The sequence below is a fragment of the Oncorhynchus nerka genome, linkage group LG11 (genome assembly GCF_034236695.1).
Source record: "Oncorhynchus nerka isolate Pitt River linkage group LG11, Oner_Uvic_2.0, whole genome shotgun sequence".
NCBI lineage: Eukaryota > Metazoa > Chordata > Actinopteri > Salmoniformes > Salmonidae > Oncorhynchus > Oncorhynchus nerka.
Genome location: NC_088406.1, coordinates 27,733,033 through 27,756,243, shown reverse-complemented (window position 1 = coordinate 27,756,243; position 23,211 = coordinate 27,733,033). Strand labels below are relative to the sequence as shown.

The following is a 23,211-nucleotide window of genomic DNA, read 5'->3' as shown; positions in this document are numbered from 1 at the left end:
AGAAGTCGAGGGACTGGAGGGAGGCTTAGGCTGAGATGAACTCTGCCTTGTTGGCCGCAGATCGGCAGTTCCAGAGGCTACCGGAGACCTGGAACTCCACGTGGGTCGTGCGCGCTGGGACCACCAGATTAGGGTGGCCGCGGCCACGCGGTGTGGAGCGTTTGTATGGTCTGTGCAGAGAGGAGAGAACAGGGATAGACAGACACATAGTTGACAGGCTACACAAGAGGCTACGCTAATGCAAAGGAGATTGGAATGACAAGTGGACTACACGTCTCGAGTGAAAGTTAAGCTTACGTAGCAAGAATCTTTATTGACTAAAATGATTAAAATGATACAGTACTGCTGAAGTAGGCTAGCTGGCAGAGGCTGCGTTGTTGACTATGTAGGCTAGCTGGCAGTGTCTGCGTTGTTGACACTACACTAATCAAGTCGTTCCGTTGAGTGTAATAGTTTCTACTGTGCTACTGTGCTGCTATTCGGGGCTAGCTGGCTAGCTAGCAGTGTTGATTACATTACGTTGCGTTAAAAGAACGACAATAGCTGGCTAGCTAACCTAGGAAATCGCTCAAGACTACACAATTATCTTTGATACAAAGACGGCTATGTAGCTAGCTATGTAGCTAGCTACGATCAAACAAATCAAGCCGTTGTACTGTAATGAAATGAAATGAAAAATGTGATACTACCTGTGGAGCGAAGCGAAATGCGACCGGATTGTTGAGTGCGGAAGTTCTGTTCGGTAGACGTTGGCTAGCTGTTGGCTAGCTAGCAGTGTCTCCTACGTTAAGGACGACAAATGGCTGGCTAGCTAACCTCGGTAAATTAAGATAATCACTCTAAAACTACACACTCTAAACTACACAATTATCTTGGATACGAAGACAGCAAAGACAACTATGTAGCTAGCTAACACTACACTAATCAAGTCGTTCAGTTGAGTGTAATAGTTGTGCTGCTAATCGGTAGACGGTGGACTAGCTAACGGTGGTCGTTAGCTAGCTGGCTAGCTGCAGGGCAGTGTAGACTGCGTTAGGACGACGAAATACGATAATTACGCAATTATCTATGATACAAAGACGGCTATGTAGCTAGCTAAGAAGAAATTGCTAAGATTAGACAAATCAAACCGTTGCTAATCGGTAGACGGTGGACTAGCTAACGGTGGACGTTAGCTAGCTGGCTAGCTGCAGGGCAGTGTAGACTGCGTTAGGACGACGAAATACGATAATTACGCAATTATCTATGATACAAAGACGGCTATGTAGCTAGCTAAGAAGAAATTGCTAAGATTAGACAAATCAAACCGTTGTACTATAATGAAATGTAATGAAATGTAATACTACCTGCGGACCGAGTGCAGATGCGACCGCTCGCTCCAACCCGGAAGTTAAATAAGGGGACTGAGAGATAAGTAATATCATCAACCGTGTCCTGCGTTGCATATAATCTGACTGTGCGGTGGTAGGCAGAAGCAGGCGCGTAAACATTAATTCAAACAGCACTTTTGTGCGTTTTGCCAGCAGCTCTTCGTTGTGCAGCTCTTCGTTGTGTGTCAAGCATTGTGCTGTTTATGACTTCAAGCCTATCAACTCCCGAGATGAGGCTGGTGTAACCGAAGTGAAATGGCTAGCTAGTTGGAGCGCGCTAACTAGAGGGACGGAAGCTATACTGTTACACTGGCAATACTAAAGTGCCTGTAAGAACATCCAATAGTCAAAGGTTAATGGAATACAAATGGTATAGAGGGAAATAGTCCTATAATTCCTATAATAACTACAACCTAAAACTTCTTACCTGAGAATATTCAAGACTCATGTTAAAAGGAACCACCAGCTTTCATGTTCTCATGTTCTGAGCAAGGAACTAAAACGTTAGCTTTCTTACATAGCACATATTGCACTTTTACTTTCTTCTCCAACACTTTGTTTTTGCATTATTTAAACCAAATTGAACGTGTTTCATTATTTACTTGAGGCTAAATTTATTTTATTGATGTATTATATTAAGTTAAAATAAGTGTTCATTCAGTATTGTTGTAATTGTCATTATTACAAATCAAATAAAATTAATTGACCGATTTAATCGGTATCGGCTTTTTTGGTTCTCCAATAATCGGTATTGGCGTTGAAAAATCATAATCGGTCGACCTCTAATTTATAAGTATTCAGACCCTTTACAGGCAGTGATTAAAGCCTCAAATCTTCTTGGGTATGAAGCTACAAGCTTGGCACACCTGTATTTGGGGAGATTCTCCCATTCATCTCTACAGATCCTCTCAAGCTCTGTCAGGTTGGATGGGGAGTGTCGATGCATAGCCTTTTTCAGGTCTCTCCAGAAATGATTGATCGGGTTCAAGTCTAAGCTCTGGCTGGGCCCACTCACAGACATTCATAGACTTGTCCCGAAGCCACTCCTGCGTTGTCTTGGCTGTGTGCTTAGGATCGTTGTACTGTTGGAAGGTGAACCTTCACCCCAGTCTGAGGTCCTGAGTTCTCTGGAGCAGGTTTTCATCAAGGATCTCTCTGTACTTTGCTCTGTTCATCTTTGCCTCAATCCTGACTAGTCTCTCAGTCCCTGCCGCTGAAAAACATCCTCAAGGAATGATGCTCCCACCACCATGCTTCTCTGTCAGGATGGTGCCAGGTTACCTCCAGACTTGGCATTCTGGCCAAAGAGCTCAATCTTGGTTTCATCAGACCAGAGAATCTTGTTTCTCATGGTCTAAGAGTCTTGAGGTGCCTTTTGGCAAACTCCAATGGGGCTGTCGTGCCTTACTGAGGAGTGGCTTCCATCTGGCCACATTATCATGAAAACCTAATTGGTGAAGTTCTGCAGAGATGGTTGTCCTTCTGGAATATTCTCCAATCGCCACGGAGGAACTCTGGCGCCCTTTGGGTTCTTGGTTATCTCCTTGACCAAGGCCCTTCTCCCCCACTTGCTCAGTGTGGCCGGGCAGCCAGCTCTAGGAAGATTCTTGGTGGTTCCAAACTTCTTCTATTTAAGAATGGAGGCCTTCAATGCTGCAGAAATGTTTTGGTACCCTTCCCCAGATCTGTGCCTCATCACAATCCTGTCTCTGATCTCTATGTACAATTCCTTCGACCCTATGGCTTAGTTTTTCCTCTGACATGCACTGTCAACTGTGGGATCTTATATAGACGGGTGTGTGCTTTTCCAAATCATGTCTAATCAATTGAATTTATCACTCCAATCAAGTTGTTGAATCATCTCAAGAATGATCAAAGGACACACGATGCACCTGAGCTCAATTTCCAGTGTCATCGCAAAGGGTCTGAATATTTACGTAAATAAAGTATTTCCTTTTTAATCTTATTTTTATATATTTGCAAACATTTATAAAAATCTGTTTTTGCTTTGTCATTATGGGGTATTGTGTGTAGATTGATTAGGGAAGCATTGTATTTTATCAATTTTAGAATTAGGCTGTAACGTAACATAATGTGGAAAAAGGAAGAGGTCTGAATATTTTCCAAATGCCCTGTAATTTGTTTGGCGGTACTGAATGTTGTGTTTTGTGAAGTTTCTGTTGAATAAATAGTTACCGATCATTTTTCAATGATGGTGTGAAAGTAGTTGGCCACCTTATTGTCTTGCTGCTGAAGCATGTTACATGGGAAATTGTTCAGTTGTCGCTACCACTCATTCAGTTCAATTATACCATTGTGTTTGTTTGGTGTCTTTTTGCTATTGGTTTAAAACTTTCAATCGTAATAAATAAAACACAGCATGTTTCTCAGCAGTCCAAATGAAAGGTTCAAGACGTTCTGTCAAAGACGAGCGGTGGTTTGTACAGTGTTTATTTTGAGTTGAATTGTTGAACATGTCTTTCTGTGTAGATTGTGGTTGATGCTTCAGTTTTGCTCTCCTTTTTTTCACATGCCAACAATATAAAGTCCAATTTTTTTTATTGTGTGCTCAGGTTTATATACTGAGTGTACAAAACATTAAGGGCACCTGCTCTTTCCATCACATACAGTGCCTTCAGAAAGTATTTGTACCTCTTGATTTATTCTAGATTTTGTTATGTTAAAGCCATGCATTTCTAAGAGCTTTGCACACCTGGATTGTACAATATTTACCCATTTTTATTCTTTTAAAAATTGTTTGACAATTTTGAAATGCTCTGTCACATTGGTTGTTGATCGTTACATGACAACCATGTTCAAGTCTTGCCATAGATTTTCTAGCAGATGTAAGTTAAAACTAAGATGGGCCACTCAGGAATATTCAGTCTTCTTGGTTAGCAACTGCAATGTAGATTTGGGCTCGTTTTAGATTATTGTCCTACTGAGAGGTGAATTCATCTCCCAGTGTCTGGTGGAAAGCAGACAATCAGGTTTTCCTCTAGGATTTTGTCTGTGCTTAGCTACATTCCATTGCTTTTTTGTCCTGAAAAACTCCTCAGTCCTTAACAATTACAAGCATACCCATAACAGGATGCAGCCACCACTGTGCTTGAAAATCTGGAGAGTGGTATTCAGTAATGTATTGGATTTGCCCCAAACATAACACTTTGTATTTAGGATAAAAAAAAGTGAATTGCTTTGCTTCATTTTTTGCAGTATTACTTTAGTGGCTTGTTGCAAACAGGATGCATGTTTTTTAATATTTGTATTCTGTACAGGCTTCCTTCTTTTCACTCTGCCAATAAGGTTAATATTGTGGAGTAACTACAATGATGTTGATCCATCCTCAGTTTTTTCCTATCACATCCATTAAACTCTATAACTGTTTTAAAGTCACCATTGGCCTCATTGTAAAATCCTTAACTTTCCTTCCTCTCAAGGAGTTAGGAAGGACACCTTTATCTTTGTAGTGACTGGGTGTATTGATACACCATCCAAAGCCTAATTAATAAACTAATTTTCAAAATTTTAACCCATGTACCAATAGGTACCCTTCTTTGTGAGGCATTGTAAAACCTCCCTGGTTTTTGTGGTTGAATCTGTGTTTTGAAATTCACAGCTTGACTGAGGGACCGTACAGATAATTGTATGTGTGGGGTACAGAGATGAGGTAGTCAATCGAAAATCTTGTTAAACACTATTATTGCACAAGGAGTGAGTCCAGGCATCTTATAATGTGACTTGTTAAGCAAATGTTTACTCCTGAACTTATTTAAGCTTTCCATAACAAAGGGGTTGAATACTTATTGACTCAAGACATTTCAGCTTTTCACTTTCCTCACACCACTAGGGGCATGTTCTCTAGATCCTGTGGTACTTCCAGACACAAATCCCTGGAGCTGGAACTCTGCATCTGCATGGTCATTTTGCCATAGTTATTGAGTCAAGACATTTCAGCGTTTCATTTTTAATTAATTTGTTTTAAAAAATCTGCAAGAATATTTCCACTTCGACATAATGGGGTGTATTGTGTCGGCCAATGACAAAATATCTAAATTTAATCTATTTTAAGTTGTGGCTGTAACACAAAATGCGGGAAAAGGAGTATGAATACTTTCTGAATGCACTGTAGACTGACAAGGTGAATCCAGGTGAAAGCTAGTATCCTTTATTGCAATGTATGACTTTACCCTTGGTTCTTCATCAGGTCTTTGTTCTTCAGTACAGTTTGTGTCAACATAAAGCATCTTCAGTCAACCTAATCTAGGGCACAGATTTTGTTAATATATTAATTAAACAATTGTTTTTCTTTAACTACCCAAGGGGCTATTTTCCTGATAGACATCCACTTCTGTAATTTACTATATTAAAACACTTGGTCCTAATAATAATATAACCTGTTAAACTAGTGCCAGGATATTTGTTGACAGTAATGGAATCATTTCACTGCTGTCGTTGTACTCATGCAACCCCCTGTATTTATTGTGGTCCACCGTTTCTGAAACTGTTGTCTAAAAACTTGTGTTCTTACTCCATCGATTCAAAACAAGAATGCCATTCATTCACACCTGTTCACAAAACCTCCATTTATTTGGGTTGTGGCATTTAAACAAATATTGTATTTTTACAGAAAAGAGAAAAGAAGTTAGACTTAGTAGAGAGGAGTGGAAACAAATGAGTTCGGAGTTCTGTGACTGCTCGACTGACACGTGAAGGTTGAGGGGAAGACTTATTGATGTAACAAGTAGGCTTGGCAGGCCCAATGCTATCTCTGTGCCCAGCCACCGATGGAAACAAGATGTTCAAAGTTTACCCTTGGTATAGTATTTGTGCGTGGAATCACTTCAGATAAAGGAAAGGAAGTTCACATCAAGTTGGTGGAAAGTAATCATTTTAACTGAACTCACATCTGACCAGCAAGCATGTTGGCATATTTGAGTGTGTTTTATTATTATATTTTTTTAATACAGGTAGATAGGACAGTTTAGATTGGACAACATATATTATAAAATGTTTGACATTTAATGTCTTGGGGAGAAGCGACCACATTCAGTTATATATATGGTAGACAATGTTTGAGTGCTTGTTTGCTGAGAAGGAATCTTTTAGCCAACAGTGTCAATAGGGGGGGGGGGGGGCTTCATTAAGCTTCTATCATTTCAATCTTCAACAAAATATACTTTCTACGTAAGCTTAATACCCTTTTGTTACACTTAATTAATCAAATATTCTCAGTACCTCTGCCATTAAGAGAAGTTGGCATAGTGTACTGCTAATATGATTGAATTTGGCAGTTAAGAGCTTTGGGCCAGTAACCGAAAGGTCACTGTTTTTAATTTGTCAATATGCCCTTGAGCAAGGTAATTTACCCTAGTTGCTCCTGTAAGTCACTCTGGATAAGAGCGTCTGCTAAATGACTCAAATGTAAAATATAAGTGACCCCCCCCCGTACAAAGATCCTGAACCTTCGTAGTAAGCTGTAAGCGTAATTAACTTGGGCAGTTGGCAGTAGTGTGCTGTTCGTAGCACATTATTTCAAATTAATGTCTTGCTGTTCCCAACAGCCTATTCAAATGTTCTCTATAGAAATACATTTGAGACAAAATCATTCCAAATCAGATTAATGCAGTTTACAAAGCAAATATGTAAAAGCTCCTAAAATGGATTACATATAGCTGGAGTACTTATTAAAACAAATAACAAATACTCTTTGTTTTGACTTGAGGCACAAGACTGGAGCTGATCTGGCCTGTTGATATCTATGCCTGAGTGAAGTTCAGCTCTGAGCCAGGCCATGGCTCTCTGAGGCTGGAGAGGGAGTGCATGCAATGCTCTACTCACACCACTAGGGGCATGTTCTCTAGATCCTGGGGGATTTCCAGACACAAATCCCTGGAGCTGGAACTCTGCATCTGCATGGCTATTTCGCCAGTTGTTCTCGCATCCCCTGTTTGGCCTCTGACCCCTTCTGCCTGCTCCTCCTCCTTTTCCTCCTCCTCTTCTTCCCCCTGCTCTTCATCCTCTTCTCCATCCAAACGGACCTCCTCCAACATGACACTGGTATCACAGGGCCCCACTATGCCCCCCTCAGAGTGCTCCGTGTCCCAGTAGCCCGCGCCACTCACCAGGTCCACGTTACTGCGGGCGGGGCGAGGGGCACGGGCCTGGCGCCTAAGACTGCACACCTGGGAGGCCAGGACCACAGTAGAGACGAGCAGAAACAGGACCAGGCCCCCAGCGCAGGTCACCACTATGAAGCCCAACTGGGGCTTGATGAGGCAGCCCGTGGTGGCCTTTGTGGGAGAGCTGGAGGTGTCGTTTTCCTCTTGGGTAATTGAGGTTATGTCAGTTGGATATATGGCATTAGTGGTCTGAGGCTGAGTAATGCTGGTGTGTGAAACTTGTCCAATCAGAAGGAAGAAGAGAAGATGGAGAGAGATTCTGGAGCCTTCCATTCTTCAGTTTCTCTGAAATGGTAGGATAGGAAGAGAATAGCTTTTGTTGTTCATGCCAGTTAACAGTCTCTGTATTGTGACGGTTTGTTAATGTTTGAATATTATTCTAGAAATGGTTAGTTACATTTACTTGGGGTCCGCAGAGTTATTGCAGGGTGCCGTTTTCTTTTTTTCTTTTGTTCTGTAAAAAAGAGGAGAATATCTTCTTTCTAATAACTTTATTTCTCAACTCCTAATATTGAGCAAATTACACTCATTGGAGCTCATTACACTCACTGGAGTCTATGACATAGGCTTTGGAAAAGCACCCGCGAGTACCAGTCGTGGCTGCTGGTAGGCTTTCTTGACTTGGACATTTTTGCCAACACATGGCTAACTTTTGTTTAACCACATAAGCAGCTGCTATTAGTGAAAATGTGTTTGGAGTTACCTTTCTAGCAATAGGCTATGTTATAGTTTACACTTTCTCTTCCAATTATAATGTGGGGAGGTAAAAAATAATGGAAAACTGTCTAGCAAATCTATTCATTTATAAAAAGATTACTTCTCCTTGCCATTATCATTAACCTGATAAAACAAGACGTGATTTATTAAAAAAATATCTAACTAGCGCAGTTAAGTCTATCACTCACTGTCACAGTACAGTTTACTCTAAATGAAGTAATCAATGTGTTACTGAAGTAGATCAATACACTTGCTTTACCATAAATAATAACTTCTAGCAAGTTAGTTCTATGCAATACCTTTCAGGAAGGTGATGCATAGAATACATGTCAGAATAAGCTAGACCTCTTTTAGTAAACATTTTTACAAATCATGGTTTTTGTCGTTTTCATTGCGATGTCCACTAAAATCAACTGAATCTTATCACAAAATTATTATTTGGTCATTCCTTTTTTTTATACAATGTATGTTGGAGATTGTATGGGCATCTCTTACCTGGGCAAGGGCACAGCCTTAGAGCGCTTCTGTGTGAGAGAAAGAGCGAGAGTGACAAGGTTAACTGGACTAGGAAGATGATAAGGAGCGGTCTGTCGTGTGTGTTTGTCAGAGGAAGCACCTGCTGCGACCCAGCCTCTTGAGATGCACACACTTCCTATCCCCCCCTCGGGTCTTTTTCTGACTTAGTTATTTCTAGGCTCCTTGGACCTCCACCGCTACAGCATACAGATGTCTCATATGCTGCAAGACGAAAGAGACAGAGAAGGGTGTATGTAAAGTAGTTTAGGCCTACAATTCAGTCTGAGACTGCCAGCTGCCAGTAAATGACATGTATAATACTGCTGTTGATTCACTTTTTTGTTGTTGCTATTTTGACATGGTTATGCTGAGACCAAGATCTCTATTTCAGTCGACCTGTAACAAAACAAGAACATTGTGTATGAAGTGCTTTCAGAATGGGATGAATTTCCACCGTCAGACTGTTCTATCTAAATTAAAGAGACCACAAAATACCTGTCTTTTTGGATGTATTTAACCGGTAAAGGTCTTTCTTTTTAGAGGTTGACCTGGCTGGCAGAGAAGTGCACTTTCTACCTCCTCTTCCTTTAGACCTATCCTCAACCTCTACCACCTCCTCTTCCTTTAGACCTATCCTCAACCTCTACCACCTCCTCTTCCTTTAGACCTATCCTCAACCTCTACCACCTCCTCTTCCTTTAGACCTATCCTCAACCTCTACCACCTCCTCTTCCTTTAGACCTATCCTCAACCTCTACCACCTCCTCTTCCATCAGACCTATCCTCAACCTCTACCACCTCCTCTTCCATCAGACCTATCCTCAACCTCTACCACCTCCTCTTCCATCAGACCTATCCTCAACCTCTACCACCTCCTCTTCCATCAGACCTATCCTCAACCTCTACCACCTCCTCTTCCATCAGACCTATCCTCAACCTCTACCACCTCCTCTTCCTTTAGACCTATCCTCAACCTCTACCACCTCCTCTTCCATCAGACCTATCCTCAACCTCTACCACCTCCTCTTCCATCAGACCTATCCTCAACCTCTACCACCTCCTCTTCCTTTAGACCTATCCTCAACCTCTACCACCTCCTCTTCCATCAGACCTGTCCTCAACCTCTACCACCTCCTCTTCCATCAGACCTATCCTCAACCTCTACCACCTCCTCTTCCATCAGACCTATCCTCAACCTCTACCACCTCCTCTTCCATCAGACCTATCCTCAACCTCTACCACCTCCTCTTCCATCAGACCTATCCTCAACCTCTACCACCTCCTCTCCCATCAGACCTATCCTCAACCTCTACCACCTCCTCTTCCATCAGACCTATCCTCAACCTCTACCACCTCCTCTTCCATCAGACCTATCCTCAACCTCTACCACCTCCTCTTCCATCAGACCTATCCTCAACCTCTACCACCTCCTCTTCCATCAGACCTATCCTCAACCTCTACCACCTCCTCTTCCATCAGACCTATCCTCAACCTCTACCACCTCCTCTTCCATCAGACCTATCCTCAACCTCTACCACCTCTTCCATCAGACCTATCCTCAACCTCTACCACCTCCTCTTCCATCAGACCTATCCTCAACCTCTACCACCTCCTCTTCCATCAGACCTATCCTCAACCTCTACCACCTCCTCTTCCATCAGACCTATCCTCAACCTCTACCACCTCCTCTTCCATCAGACCTATCCTCAACCTCTACCACCTCCTCTTCCATCATACCTATCCTCAACCTCTACCACCTCCTCTTCCATCAGACCTATCCTCAACATCTACCACCTCCTCTTCCATCAGACCTATCCTCAACCTCTACCACCTCCTCTTCCATCAGACCTATCCTCAACCTCTACCACCTCCTCTTCCATCAGACCTATCCTCAACTTCTAACCACCTCCTCTTCCATCAGACCTATCCTCAACATCTACCACCTCCTCTTCCATCAGACCTATCCTCAACCTCTACCACCTCCTCTCCCATCAGACCTATCCTCAATTTCTAACCACCTCCTCTTCCATCAGACCTATCCTCAACATCTCTTTCCCTTCTCTTCCCGCAGGTTTAAGACAGGCCAGATCAACGGAGATCTTCTAATCTACCATGTGCTGCTTACCCTGAAGCCTTACTACGCCAAGCCCTACGATATCATAGTGGACCTGACCCACGTGGGTCCCAGCAACCGCTTCAAGACAGACTTCTTGTCCAAGTGGTTTGTTGTGTTCCCGGGCTTCGCATACAAGAACGTGACGGCGGTCTACGTGTACAACTGCAACACATGGGTGAGGGAGTACACCAAATACCATGAGAGGCTGCTGACAGGCCTGAAGGGCAGCAAGCGGGTGCAGTTCATCGACTCGCCAGCACGGTTGGCGGAGCACGTAGAGGCAGAGCAGCAGAAACTCCCAGCGGCCACGCTGGCCCTGGAAGAGGACCTAAAGGTGTTCCACAACGCCCTCAAACTGGCCCACAAGGACACCAAGGTCTCCATCAAGGTCAGTAGCACAGTGGTCCTTGTGTAACCCTAACTTTTAAACTGGCCTACAAGGACAACTGGGTAGTATGAAGGGCACGTGGGAACAGGGAGAATTGTTCACTCAAAGGTCCAATGGAGCTGTTTATTTTCATCTCTATCAAATCATTTCTGGGTAATAATTAAGTACCTTACTGTGATTGTTTTCAACTAAAAGGGTCAAAAAGGGCCCCCCGAGTGGCACAGCGGTCTAAGGCACTGCATGGCAGTGCTTGAAGCGTCACTACACAGGCTGTGTAACAGCCAGCTGTGACCGGGAAACCCATGAGGCGGCGCACAATTGGCCCATTGTCGTCCGGGTTAGGGGAGGGTTTGGCCGACCAGGATGTCCTTGTCCCATCACGCTCCAGCGACTCCTTGTGGCGGGCTAACCACCTGCAAGCTGACTTCGGTCTACTGTGTTTCCTCTGACACATTGGTGAGGCTGGCTTCCGGGTTAAGCAAGCAGTGTGTCAAGAAGCAGTGCAGCTTGATAGTGTTTCGGAGGACGCATGGCTCTCGACCTTCGCTTCTCCCGAGTCCTAACCGGAGTTGCAGGGATGGGACAAGACTGTAACTACCAATTGGATACCACGAAATTGGGAAGAAAAGGGGTAAAAGTTTTAGAAAAATATATATATATATATTGTTTAAAAAAAATCTTAGCAAAGGGCAAGTTCTCAGCATTCATTTTGATAGAACTGTCTGGGAGTGGTCCAAGTGGGCCACAACTGAAATTATTGTTAGTCTATTAACTAATTTACAGCAGGTCACATCTCTGTCGCACCAAAACAGGCTGAAATTTCAGGTAGTCTTTTCAAACAGCTCTTATTTTCAAAGGGCTTCATCATTTTCACAATTTTACAGTGTTATTCCAACCTCAGTGTAGAAATATACATATTTATATAAACTCAGCAAAAAAAAGAAACAGCCCTTTTTCAGGACCTGGTCTTTCAAAGATCATTTGTAAAATTCCAAATAACTTCACAGATCTTTGTTGTAAAGAGTTTAAACACTGTTTCCCATGCTTGTTCAGTGAACCATAAACAATTCATTAACATGCACCTGTGGAACGGTCGTTAAGACATTAACAACTTACAGACGGTAGGCAATTAAGGTCAGTTATGAAAACTTAGGGCGCTAAAGAGGCCTTTCTACTGACACCAAAAGAAAGATGCCCAGGGTCCCTGCTCATCTGCGTGAATGTGCCTTAGGCATGCTGCAAGGAGGTGGAGGGTCCATCATGGTCTGGGGCGGTGTGTCACAGCATCATCGGACTGAGCTTGTTGTCATTGCAGGCAATCTCAACGCTGTGCGCTACAGGGAAGACATCCTCCTCCCTCATGTGGTACCCTTCCTACAGGCTCATCCTAACATGATCCTCCAGCATGACAATGCCACTAGCCATACTGCTCATTCTGTGCGTGGTTTCCTGCAAGACAGGAATGTCAGTGTTCTGCCATGGCCAGCGAAGAGCCCGGATCTCAATCCCACTGAGCACGTCTGGGACCTGTTGGATTGGAGGATAAGGTCTTGGGCCATTCCCCCAGAAATGTCCGGGAACTTGCAGGTGCCTTGGTGGAAGAGTGGGGTAACATCTCACAGCAAGAACTGGCAAATCTGTTGCAGTCCATGATGATGAGGAGATGCAATGCAGTATTTAGTATCTGGTGTGGCCACCAGCTGCATTGACTGTTACTTTTGATTTTGACCTCCCCCCATTTGTTCAGGGACACATTATTCCATTTCTGTTAGTCACATTTCTGTGGAACTTGTTCAGTTTACGTCTCAGTTGTTGAATCTTATGATCATACAAATATTTACACATGTTAAGTTTGCTGAAAATAAACGCAGTTGACAGTGAGAGGTTGTTTATTTTTTTGCTGAGTTTATATATAACACAGGAAAATCACGTTTTTTACTTCTCTGGGCCTCAATCAATTTATATAGATTAGTTTGTTGCCGAAGGGAAAGTACAAGGTTGAATTGATTGGCTGTTGAGTCCTGCTTTGTGTAGCAACATGAGACAACTGGTCTGTGTTGTCATTGTTGACATGTACACACTTATCTCAACAACAACCCTCCCTATTATCCCAGGTGGGCTCCACGGCCGTCCAGGTGACATCAGCAGAGCGTACCCGTGTCCTGGGTCAGTCGGTGTTCCTCAATGATGTGTACTATGCCTCTGAAATCGAGGAGATCTGCCTGGTGGACGAGACCCAGTTCACCCTGACCATGGCCAACCAGGGCACACCCCTCACCTTCATGCACCAGGAGTGTGATGCCATCGTCCAGTCCATCATCCACATCAGGACGCGCTGGGAGCTCTCACAGCCAGACTCCATCCCCCAGCACACCAAGATTAGGCCCAAAGATGTGCCGGGTACCCTGCTGAACCTCGCCCTGCTCAACCTGGGCAGCTCCGACCCCAGCCTCAGGTCAGACATTCAACATGGCTAAACACCCTAGCTTCTAGTGGATTCTGGGAAATGTAGTCCCATTGATATCTCGGGGGGAGGGGTCAATCTGAGCAGATCTTGGTGTAGCGTGATCTCTTAAATATGAGCAGTAGCTAAACACAACAATTGATTTACAACTTCTTCAACCAACTTCCTGATTGGAAATGGAATATAATAGCTAACTGTCCCCTCTACAGGTCTGCAGCCTACAACCTGCTGTGTGCCTTAACCTGCACCTTCAACCTGAAGATCGAGGGCCAGCTGCTGGAGACCTCAGGCCTGTGTATCCCTGCCAACAACACTCTCTTTATAGTCTCCATCAGCAAGACGCTAGCCGCCAACGAACCACACCTCACCCTGGAGTTCCTGGAGGAGTGCATCTCCGGCTTCAGCAAGTCTAGTGAGTCTAAAACACAAATGCACAGAAACACACATACTCACAAATGCATTGACTGAAATTCATTCCAGAAGATGCCCTCTTACTCATTCTCACTTTTCTCAGTCACACACACTCGCCAACTTTCTCTTTTACAGACTGAAACTCTTACTTTCTCTCAACACACAAATGCATTTGTGGGGGAACTGTTTGATTGCCTTATCCATCAGTGTGCATTGAGCCATGGCTCTGGAGCTTTCAGTATGGGTGTCATTCATCCACACTCCAACCTCTGTTTCTCAACACTGTAGCAACAACAGAGGAGCTGGTTATCCAACCTCTGTTCCTCAACACTGTAGCAACAACAGAGTAGCTGGTGTTATCCAACCTCTGTTCCTCAACACTGTAGCAACAACAGAGGAGCTGGTGTTATCCAACCTCTGTTCCTCAATACTGTAGCAACAACAGAGGAGCTGGTTATCCAACCTCTGTTCCTCAACACTGTAGCAACAACAGAGGAGCTGGTTATCCAACCTCTGTTCCTCAACACTGTAACAACAACAGAGGAGCTGGTGTTAATCAACCTCTGTTCCTCAACACTGTAACAACAACAGAGGAGCTGGTTATCCAACCTCTGTTCCTCAACACTGTAGCAACAACAGAGGAGCTGGTGTTATCCAACCTCTGTTCCTCAACACTGTAACAACAACAGAGGAGCTGGTTATCCAACCTCTGTTCCTCAACACTGCAGCAACAACAGCGGAGCTGGTTATCCAACCTCTGTTCCTCAACACTGTAGCAACAACAGAGGAGCTGGTGTTATCCAACCTCTGTTCCTCAACACTGTAGCAACAACAGCGGAGCTGGTGTTATCCAACCTCTGTTCCTCAACACTGTAGCAACAACAGAGGAGCTGGTGTTAATCAACCTCTGTTCCTCAACACTGTAGCAACAACAGCGGAGCTGGTGTTATCCAACCTCTGTTCCTCAACACTGTAGCAACAACAGAGGAGCTGGTGTTATCCAACCTCTGTTCCTCAACACTGTAACAACAACAGAGGAGCTGGTGTTATCCAACCTCTGTTCCTCAACACTGTAGCAACAACAGCGGAGCTGGTGTTATCCAACCTCTGTTCCTCAACACTGTAGCAACAACAGAGGAGCTGGTTATCCAACCTCTGTTCCTCAACACTGTAGCAACAACAGAGGAGCTGGTGTTAATCAACCTCTGTTCCTCAACACTGTAGCAACAACAGAGGAGCTGGTGTTATCCAACCTCTGTTCCTCAACACTGTAGCAACAACAGCGGAGCTGGTGTTATCCAACCTCTGTTCCTCAACACTGTAACAACAACAGAGGAGCTGGTTATCCAACCTCTGTTCCTCAACACTGTAGCAACAACAGCGGAGCTGGTTATCCAACCTCTGTTCCTCAACACTGTAGCAACAACAGAGGAGCTGGTGTTATCCAACCTCTGTTCCTCAACACTGTAGCAACAACAGAGGAGCTGGTTATCCAACCTCTGTTCCTCAACACTGTAGCAACAACAGAGGAGCTGGTGTTATCCAACCTCTGTTCCTCAACACTGTAGCAACAACAGAGGAGCTGGTGTTAATCAACCTCTGTTCCTCAACACTGTAACAACAACAGAGGAGCTGGTGTTATCCAACCTCTGATTCTGTGTCTGTGTTTAGGTATAGAGCTGAAGCACCTGTGTCTAGAGTACATGACCCCCTGGCTGCTCAACCTGGTGAGGTTCTGTAAGCACAATGACGACGCCAAGCGCCAGCGTGTCAGCGCCATCTTGGATAAGCTCATCACCATGACCATCAACGAGAAGCAAATGTACCCCTCTATACAGGCCAAGATCTGGGGCAGCCTCGGCCAGGTGAGTCACCACACACACACTCGCTCTCAAACACTCACGTGTGCATACACACCAGTTGTTTGACACTTAGTTACCTTTTAGTCAAACATTCTTATCTTAGAGGGCACATGTTTGCTTAATGTACTGTTAAATGTCTCCAAGCCCAATAAAAACTGCTGGCTTTCTCAGAAATGTAGGCTGACGGAGATGGGAGGCAGTCAGGTAGAAGATCGGGTGGAACCTTTTGCATTTTTATAGGCACAGAAAATGGTTTATGAATCCAACATGCCGAATCATAGCCAGTGTTTGTCAATATAAACATTTTATTGAAGGTATGGAAATGACAACTCTGGGGTTGAAAGTGTTCTTCCTAAATATCATTATCTACGTTCTAAAAGTTTTGTTGCTTGTCTCAGATGACTGCAATATAGGCATCTGAATATAGTTATCTCCATAGAAAACAAACAACATGTTTTGAACTCATGGTACAGTATCTTTCACACTCAACCCATTTTTTAAAATATTTTTGGGGTGGTGAGCAAGTGAGCACTGTGGGGAGAAAGGCAGTTCCTTGTGACCTGTCAATTCTACATAATGTATTTATTTCTCAACAGTCCTTAACGTTTAGCCCCACTGAATGCAACTTAGATTGTATGTGACCTCTGCCCTCAGATAACGGACCTGCTGGACGTGGTGTTGGACAGCTTCATCAAGACCAGCGCTACAGGAGGCCTGGGCTCCATCAAGGCTGAGGTCATGGCTGACACGGCTGTGGCTCTGGCCTCAGGGAATGTCAAACTGGTCTCCAGCAAGGTGGGTATCAACACTTTTAGCTAGTTTATGAGGCTAATACATGCTAACTTGGCCAACAGTTTTCAATGGACAAATGGCTAACAGTTTCCTGTCAGTCTCATGTTAATAATGACAGGGTAACATGGATAGGCTAGCGTTCCTGCACTGGAAACACTCCACTGTGTCAGTGTCATGCTAACACAGCAAGTACTCCCCCGTGTCAAGACCTGTATCCAAACATGGATGACGTCCTTGTCCTCAATGAACCCTCTGGTCGGAGGCCACTTTCCTCTCAAAAACATCACAATGTCACTAACTCAAAGTAAACTTTAGTAAAAAACTATTAGCATATTAATCACGGCCTAACAGTCCCAAGAGAGATTTTCTAAATTATCATTTTGGATTAAGCAAAGAAATATTCCTGTGTTATCAATATTATTATGCAGACAGTTTTAGTATGATATGAAGATACAGTTTGTCCCAGACAACATGTATTCATCTAAAATGTCCTCCAAAAAACATTTACATTTAAATGGATTAATACTTACCAATTTAGTTTAGTTACGACTTCTCTCCACTTACATAATCCAAACTGACCGAATCATCAACTCAATGTCCATCTGTGAGCTGTTTATCCCAATTGTCCCTCTTACTGAAATAGAAACACACAAACCCTCAGAGCCCAGGCAGACAATAGTAAGCCAGGCCCTCGCTCCTATTAAGGCAGACACTGTAAAGCATGGCAGTGAATGGTGATCATTGTGAAGATGTTTTGCTAAGGAACAGTAAACACAGTGCTCTTTTAGTTGAAGTATCACAGCACCCATCTTAGTCATTTACATCTATTTAAGTGACTAATCAATGACTTTAAGCTTCACATTTGATTTGTAATTTGTAGGGTTTGTGTGTTCTGATATAGTAGTCTTAATGTACACGTGATCCATCAGGGTGGGCATTGTTTGGTTGGCATGTTCCAGCCCAGCCACTACTGATGTCATGACAGGCCAGCTATTGGGGACAAAGGGTAGTTTGTCTAGTCCCTTTGGCCTATTTGTCACCCGAGGCTTGGGCCAATGATGTTTGACTTACCCATCTAATCCCTGCCATCTTCTCTCTGCCTCCTATTATGCTAACATCCAAAAATACATCTGAAGTTTGCTTAGGGATACTGATCGCTTTTAAAATAAAATAAACCAAACAGATGGTGCCCTTGGCAGATATTCTGTTGATGTTAACATCATCAGTCAGCAAAAAGTTGTCTTTAACACCAAGTATATGATGTCATATCACTGACAACCTTTTCAATACCTCATAATGATTGGTTCTCCATACACCATCTGACCAGGTGATTGGCCGGATGTGTAAGATCATCGATAAGACGTGCCTGTCTCCCACGCCCACCCTGGAGCAGCACCTGATGTGGGATGACATCGCCATCCTGGCCCGTTACATGCTGATGTTGTCCTTCAACAACTCTCTGGACGTGGCCACTCACCTGCCCTACCTGTTCCACGTGGTCACTCTGCTGGTGGCCACCGGCCCCCTGTCCCTCCGCGCCTCCACACACGGCCTGGTCATCAACATAATCCACTCTCTCTGCACCTGCTCCCAGCTCAACTTCAGAGGTGAGGAAGCACACCGTATCTACCCTGCAGACTATATACCATCTGTAGTTAAACTGCATACCCTTCTCTGATCATTAATGTGAGGAAGCACACCGTATCTACCCTGCAGACTATATACCATCTGTAGTTAAACGCCCTTCCCTGATCATTAATGTGAGGAAGCACACCGTATCTACCCTGCAGACTATATACCATCTGTAGTTAAATGCCCTTCCCTGATCATTAATGTGAGGAAGCACACCGTATCTACCCTGCAGACTATATACCATCTGTAGTTAAATGCCCTTCCCTGATCATTAATGTGAGGAAGCACACCGTATCTACCCTGCAGACACTATACCATCTGTAGTTAAATGCCCTTCCCTGATCATTAATGTGAGGAAGCACACCGTATCTACCCTGCAGGCTATATACCATCTGTAGTTAAACACCCTTCCCTGATCATTAATGTGAGGAAGCACACCGTGTCTACCCTGCAGGCTATATACCATCTGTAGTTAAACACCCTTCCCTGATCATTAATGTGAGGTAGCACAACGTATCTACCCTGCAGGCTATATACCATCTGTAGTTAAATGCCCTTCCCTGATCATTAATGTGAGGAAGCACACCATATCTACCCTGCAGGCTATATACCATCTGTAGTTAAACAGCATACCCTTCCCTGATCATTAATGTGAGGAAGCACACCGTATCTACCCTGCAGGCTATATACCATCTGTAGTTAAACAGCATACCCTTCCCTGATCATTAATGTGAGGATGCACACCGTATCTACCCTGCAGACTATATACCATCTGTAGTTAAATGCCCTTCCCTGATCATTAATGTGAGGAAGCACACCGTATCTACCCTGCAGACTATATACCATCTGTAGTTAAATGCCCTTCCCTGATCATTAATGTGAGGAAGCACACCGTATCTACCCTGCAGACTATATACCATCTGTAGTTAAATGCCCTTCCCTGATCATTAATGTGAGGAAGCACACCGTATCTACCCTGCAGACACTATACCATCTGTAGTTAAATGCCCTTCCCTGATCATTAATGTGAGGAAGCACACCGTATCTACCCTGCAGGCTATATACCATCTGTAGTTAAACACCCTTCCCTGATCATTAATGTGAGGAAGCACAACGTATCTACCCTGCAGGCTATTTACCATCTGTAGTTAAACAGCATACCCTTCCCTGATCATTAATGTGAGGAAGCACACCGTGTCTACCCTGCAGGCTATATACCATCTGTAGTTAAACACCCTTCCCTGATCATTAATGTGAGGAAGAACACCGTATCTACCCTGCAGGCTATATACCATCTGTAGTTAAACACCCTTCCCTGATCATTAATGTGAGGTAGCACAACGTATCTACCCTGCAGGCTATATACCATCTGTAGTTAAATGCCCTTCCCTGATCATTAATGTGAGGAAGCACACCGTATCTACCCTGCAGGCTATATACCATCTGTAGTTAAACTGCATACCCTTCCCTGATCATTAATGTGAGGAAGCACACCGTATCTACCCTGCAGACTATATACCATCTGTAGTTAAATGCCCTTCCCTGATCATTAATGTGAGGAAGCACACCATATCTACCCTGCAGACTATATACCATCTGTAGTTAAATGCCCTTCCCTGATCGTTAACGTGAGGAAGAACACCGTATCTACCCTGCAGACTATATGCCATCTGTAGTTAAACATAATACACTTCCCTGATCATTCATGTGAGGAAGCACACCATATCTACCCTGCAGACTATATACCATCTGTAGTTAAATGCCCTTCCCTGATCATTAACGTGAGGAAGCACACCGTATCTACCCTGCAGACTATATACCATCTGTAGTTAAACAGCATACCCTTCCCTGATCATTAATGTGAGGAAGCACACCGTATCTACCCTGCAGACTATATACCATCTGTAGTTAAATGCCCTTCCCTGATCATTAATGTGAGGAAGCACACCGTATCTACCCTGCAGACTATATACCATCTGTAGTTAAACAGCATACCCTTCCCTGATCATTAATGTGAGGAAGCACACCGTATCTACCCTGCAGACTATATACCATCTGTAGTTAAACAGCATACCCTTCCCTGATCATTAATGTGAGGAAGCACACCATATCTACCCTGCAGACTATATACCATCTGTAGTTAAATGCCCTTCCCTGATCATTAATGTGAGGAAGCACACCGTATCTACCCTGCAGACTATATACCATCTGTAGTTAAACAGCATACCCTTCCCTGATCATTAATGTGAGGAAGCACACTGTATCTACCCTGCAGACTATATACCATCTGTAGTTAAATGCCCTTCCCTGATCATTAATGTGAGGAAGCACACCGTATCTACCCTGCAGACTATATACCATCTGTAGTTAAATGCCCTTCCCTGATCATTAATGTGAGGACGCACACCGTATCTACCCTGCAGACACTATACCATCTGTAGTTAAATGCCCTTCCCTGATCATTAATGTGAGGAAGCACACCGTATCTACCCTGCAGGCTATATACCATCTGTAGTTAAACACCCTTCCCTGATCATTAATGTGAGGAAGCACAACGTATCTACCCTGCAGGCTATTTACCATCTGTAGTTAAACAGCATACCCTTCCCTGATCATTAATGTGAGGAAGCACACCGTGTCTACCCTGCAGGCTATATACCATCTGTAGTTAAACACCCTTCCCTGATCATTAATGTGAGGTAGCACAACGTATCTACCCTGCAGGCTATATACCATCTGTAGTTAAATGCCCTTCCCTGATCATTAATGTGAGGAAGCACACCGTATCTACCCTGCAGGCTATATACCATCTGTAGTTAAACAGCATACCCTTCCTTTATCATTAATGTAAGGACGCACACCGTATCTACCCTGCAGACTATATACCATCTGTAGTTAAACTGCATACCCTTCCCTGATCATTAATGTGAGGAAGCACACCGTATCTACTCTGCAGACTATATACCATCTGTAGTTAAACTGCATACCCTTCCCTGATCATTAATGTGAGGAAGCACACCGTATCTACCCTGCACCCTATATACCATCTGTAGTTAAATGCCCTTCCCTGATCATTAATGTGAGGAAGAACACCGTATCTACCCTGCAGACTATATACCATCTGTAGTTAAATGTCCTTCCCTGATCGTTAACGTGAGGAAGAACACCGTATCTACCCTGCAGACTATATACCATCTGTAGTTAAACATAATACACTTCCCTGATCATTAATGTGAGGAAGCACACCATATCTACCCTGCAGACTATATACCATCTGTAGTTAAATGCCCTTCCCTGATCATTAACGTGAGGAAGAACACCGTATCTACCCTGCAGACTATATACCATCTGTAGTTAAATGCCCTTCCCTGATCATTAATGTGAGGAAGCACACCGTATCTACCCTGCAGACTATATACCATCTGTAGTTAAATGCCCTTCCCTGATCATTAACGTGAGGAAGAACACCGTATCTACCCTGCAGACTATATACCATCTGTAGTTAAATGCCCTTCCCTGATCATTAACGTGAGGAAGAACACCGTATCTACCCTGCAGACTATATACCATCTGTAGTTAAATGCCCTTCCCTGATCATTAACGTGAGGAAGAACACCGTATCTACCCTGCAGACTATATACCATCTGTAGTTAAATGCCCTTCCCTGATCATTAACGTGAGGAAGAACACCGTATCTACCCTGCAGACTATATACCATCTGTAGTTAAATGCCCTTCCCTGATCATTAATGTGAGGAAGCACACCATATCTACCCTGCAGACTATATACCATCTGTAGTTAAACAGCATACCCTTCCCTGATCATTAATGTGAGGAAGCACACCGTATCTACCCTGCAGACTATATACCATCTGTAGTTAAATGTCCTTCCCTGATCATTAATGTGAGGAAGCACACCGTATCTACCCTGCAGGCTATTCACCATCTGTAGTTAAACAGCATACCCTTCCCTGATCATTAATGTGAGGAAGCACACCGTATCTACCCTGCAGGCTATATACCATCTGTAGTTAAACACCCTTCCCTGATCATTAATGTGAGGAAGCACACCGTATCTACCCTGCAGGCTATATACCATCTGTAGTTAAATACCCTTCCCTGATCATTAATGTGAGGAAGCACACCGTATCTACCCTGCAGACTATATACCATCTGTAGTTAAATGCCCTTCCCTGATCATTAATGTGAGGAAGCACAACGTATCTACCCTGCAGGCTATATACCATCTGTAGTTAAATGCCCTTCCCTGATCATTAATGTGATTAAGCACACCGTATCTACCCTGCAGACTATATACCATCTGTAGTTAAATGCCCTTCCCTGATCATTAATGTGAGGAAGCACAACGTATCTACCCTGCAGGCTATATACCATCTGTAGTTAAATGCCCTTCCCTGATCATTAATGTGATTAAGCACACCGTATCTACCCTGCAGACTATATACCATCTGTAGTTAAATGCCCTTCCCTGATCATTAATGTGTAGGGATGCCACTGGGCTCTCTTGCAAGTAAGATGTAATTGAGAGACCTAACGTAAACACAGCATGCAGTGAACAATGAAACTGCTTCAATAGAGGTAGATTTGTGTTCTTTTTATTTGCTATAGATATCAGTGTTCGGGGTTTCTCTTTCAGAAGAGCAACAAGTCATCTTCTCCTCTTGTCATGATCTCTTCCAGAGGAGACCAAGCAGGTCCTGAGGCTGAGCCTGACAGAGTTCTCCCTGCCCAAGTTCTACCT

At 43.7% G+C, this 23,211-nt stretch overlaps 2 protein-coding genes across 3 annotated transcripts in view; one reads left to right on the top strand and one right to left on the bottom strand.

Moving 5' to 3' along the window:
- LOC115136636 (neurofibromin-like) overlaps window positions 1-23,211 on the top strand; it is a 121,395-nt gene that overhangs the window by 70,415 nt on the left and 27,769 nt on the right. For both annotated transcript variants that reach the window (XM_065024351.1, XM_065024350.1), the window contains exons 34-40: window positions 10,857-11,289; window positions 13,404-13,744; window positions 13,963-14,165; window positions 15,836-16,029; window positions 16,681-16,821; window positions 18,146-18,425; window positions 23,151-23,211. The exon at window positions 23,151-23,211 is cut by the window's right edge and continues 154 nt beyond it. In XM_065024351.1, the coding sequence (XP_064880423.1) occupies window positions 10,857-11,289; window positions 13,404-13,744; window positions 13,963-14,165; window positions 15,836-16,029; window positions 16,681-16,821; window positions 18,146-18,425; window positions 23,151-23,211 (1,653 nt within the window). The remainder of the gene's footprint in view (window positions 1-10,856; window positions 11,290-13,403; window positions 13,745-13,962; window positions 14,166-15,835; window positions 16,030-16,680; window positions 16,822-18,145; window positions 18,426-23,150) is intronic.
- Window positions 5,942-17,428, bottom strand: LOC115136635 (zinc finger homeobox protein 3-like). Its single transcript, XM_065024357.1, has 4 exons — window positions 17,349-17,428; window positions 8,765-9,007; window positions 7,950-8,006; window positions 5,942-7,837 (listed from the first exon to the last, which is right to left on the bottom strand). Exon 4 carries the CDS (start codon window positions 7,823-7,825, stop codon window positions 7,208-7,210), a length of 618 nt encoding a protein of 205 aa, XP_064880429.1. The 5' UTR covers window positions 7,826-7,837; window positions 7,950-8,006; window positions 8,765-9,007; window positions 17,349-17,428; the 3' UTR covers window positions 5,942-7,207.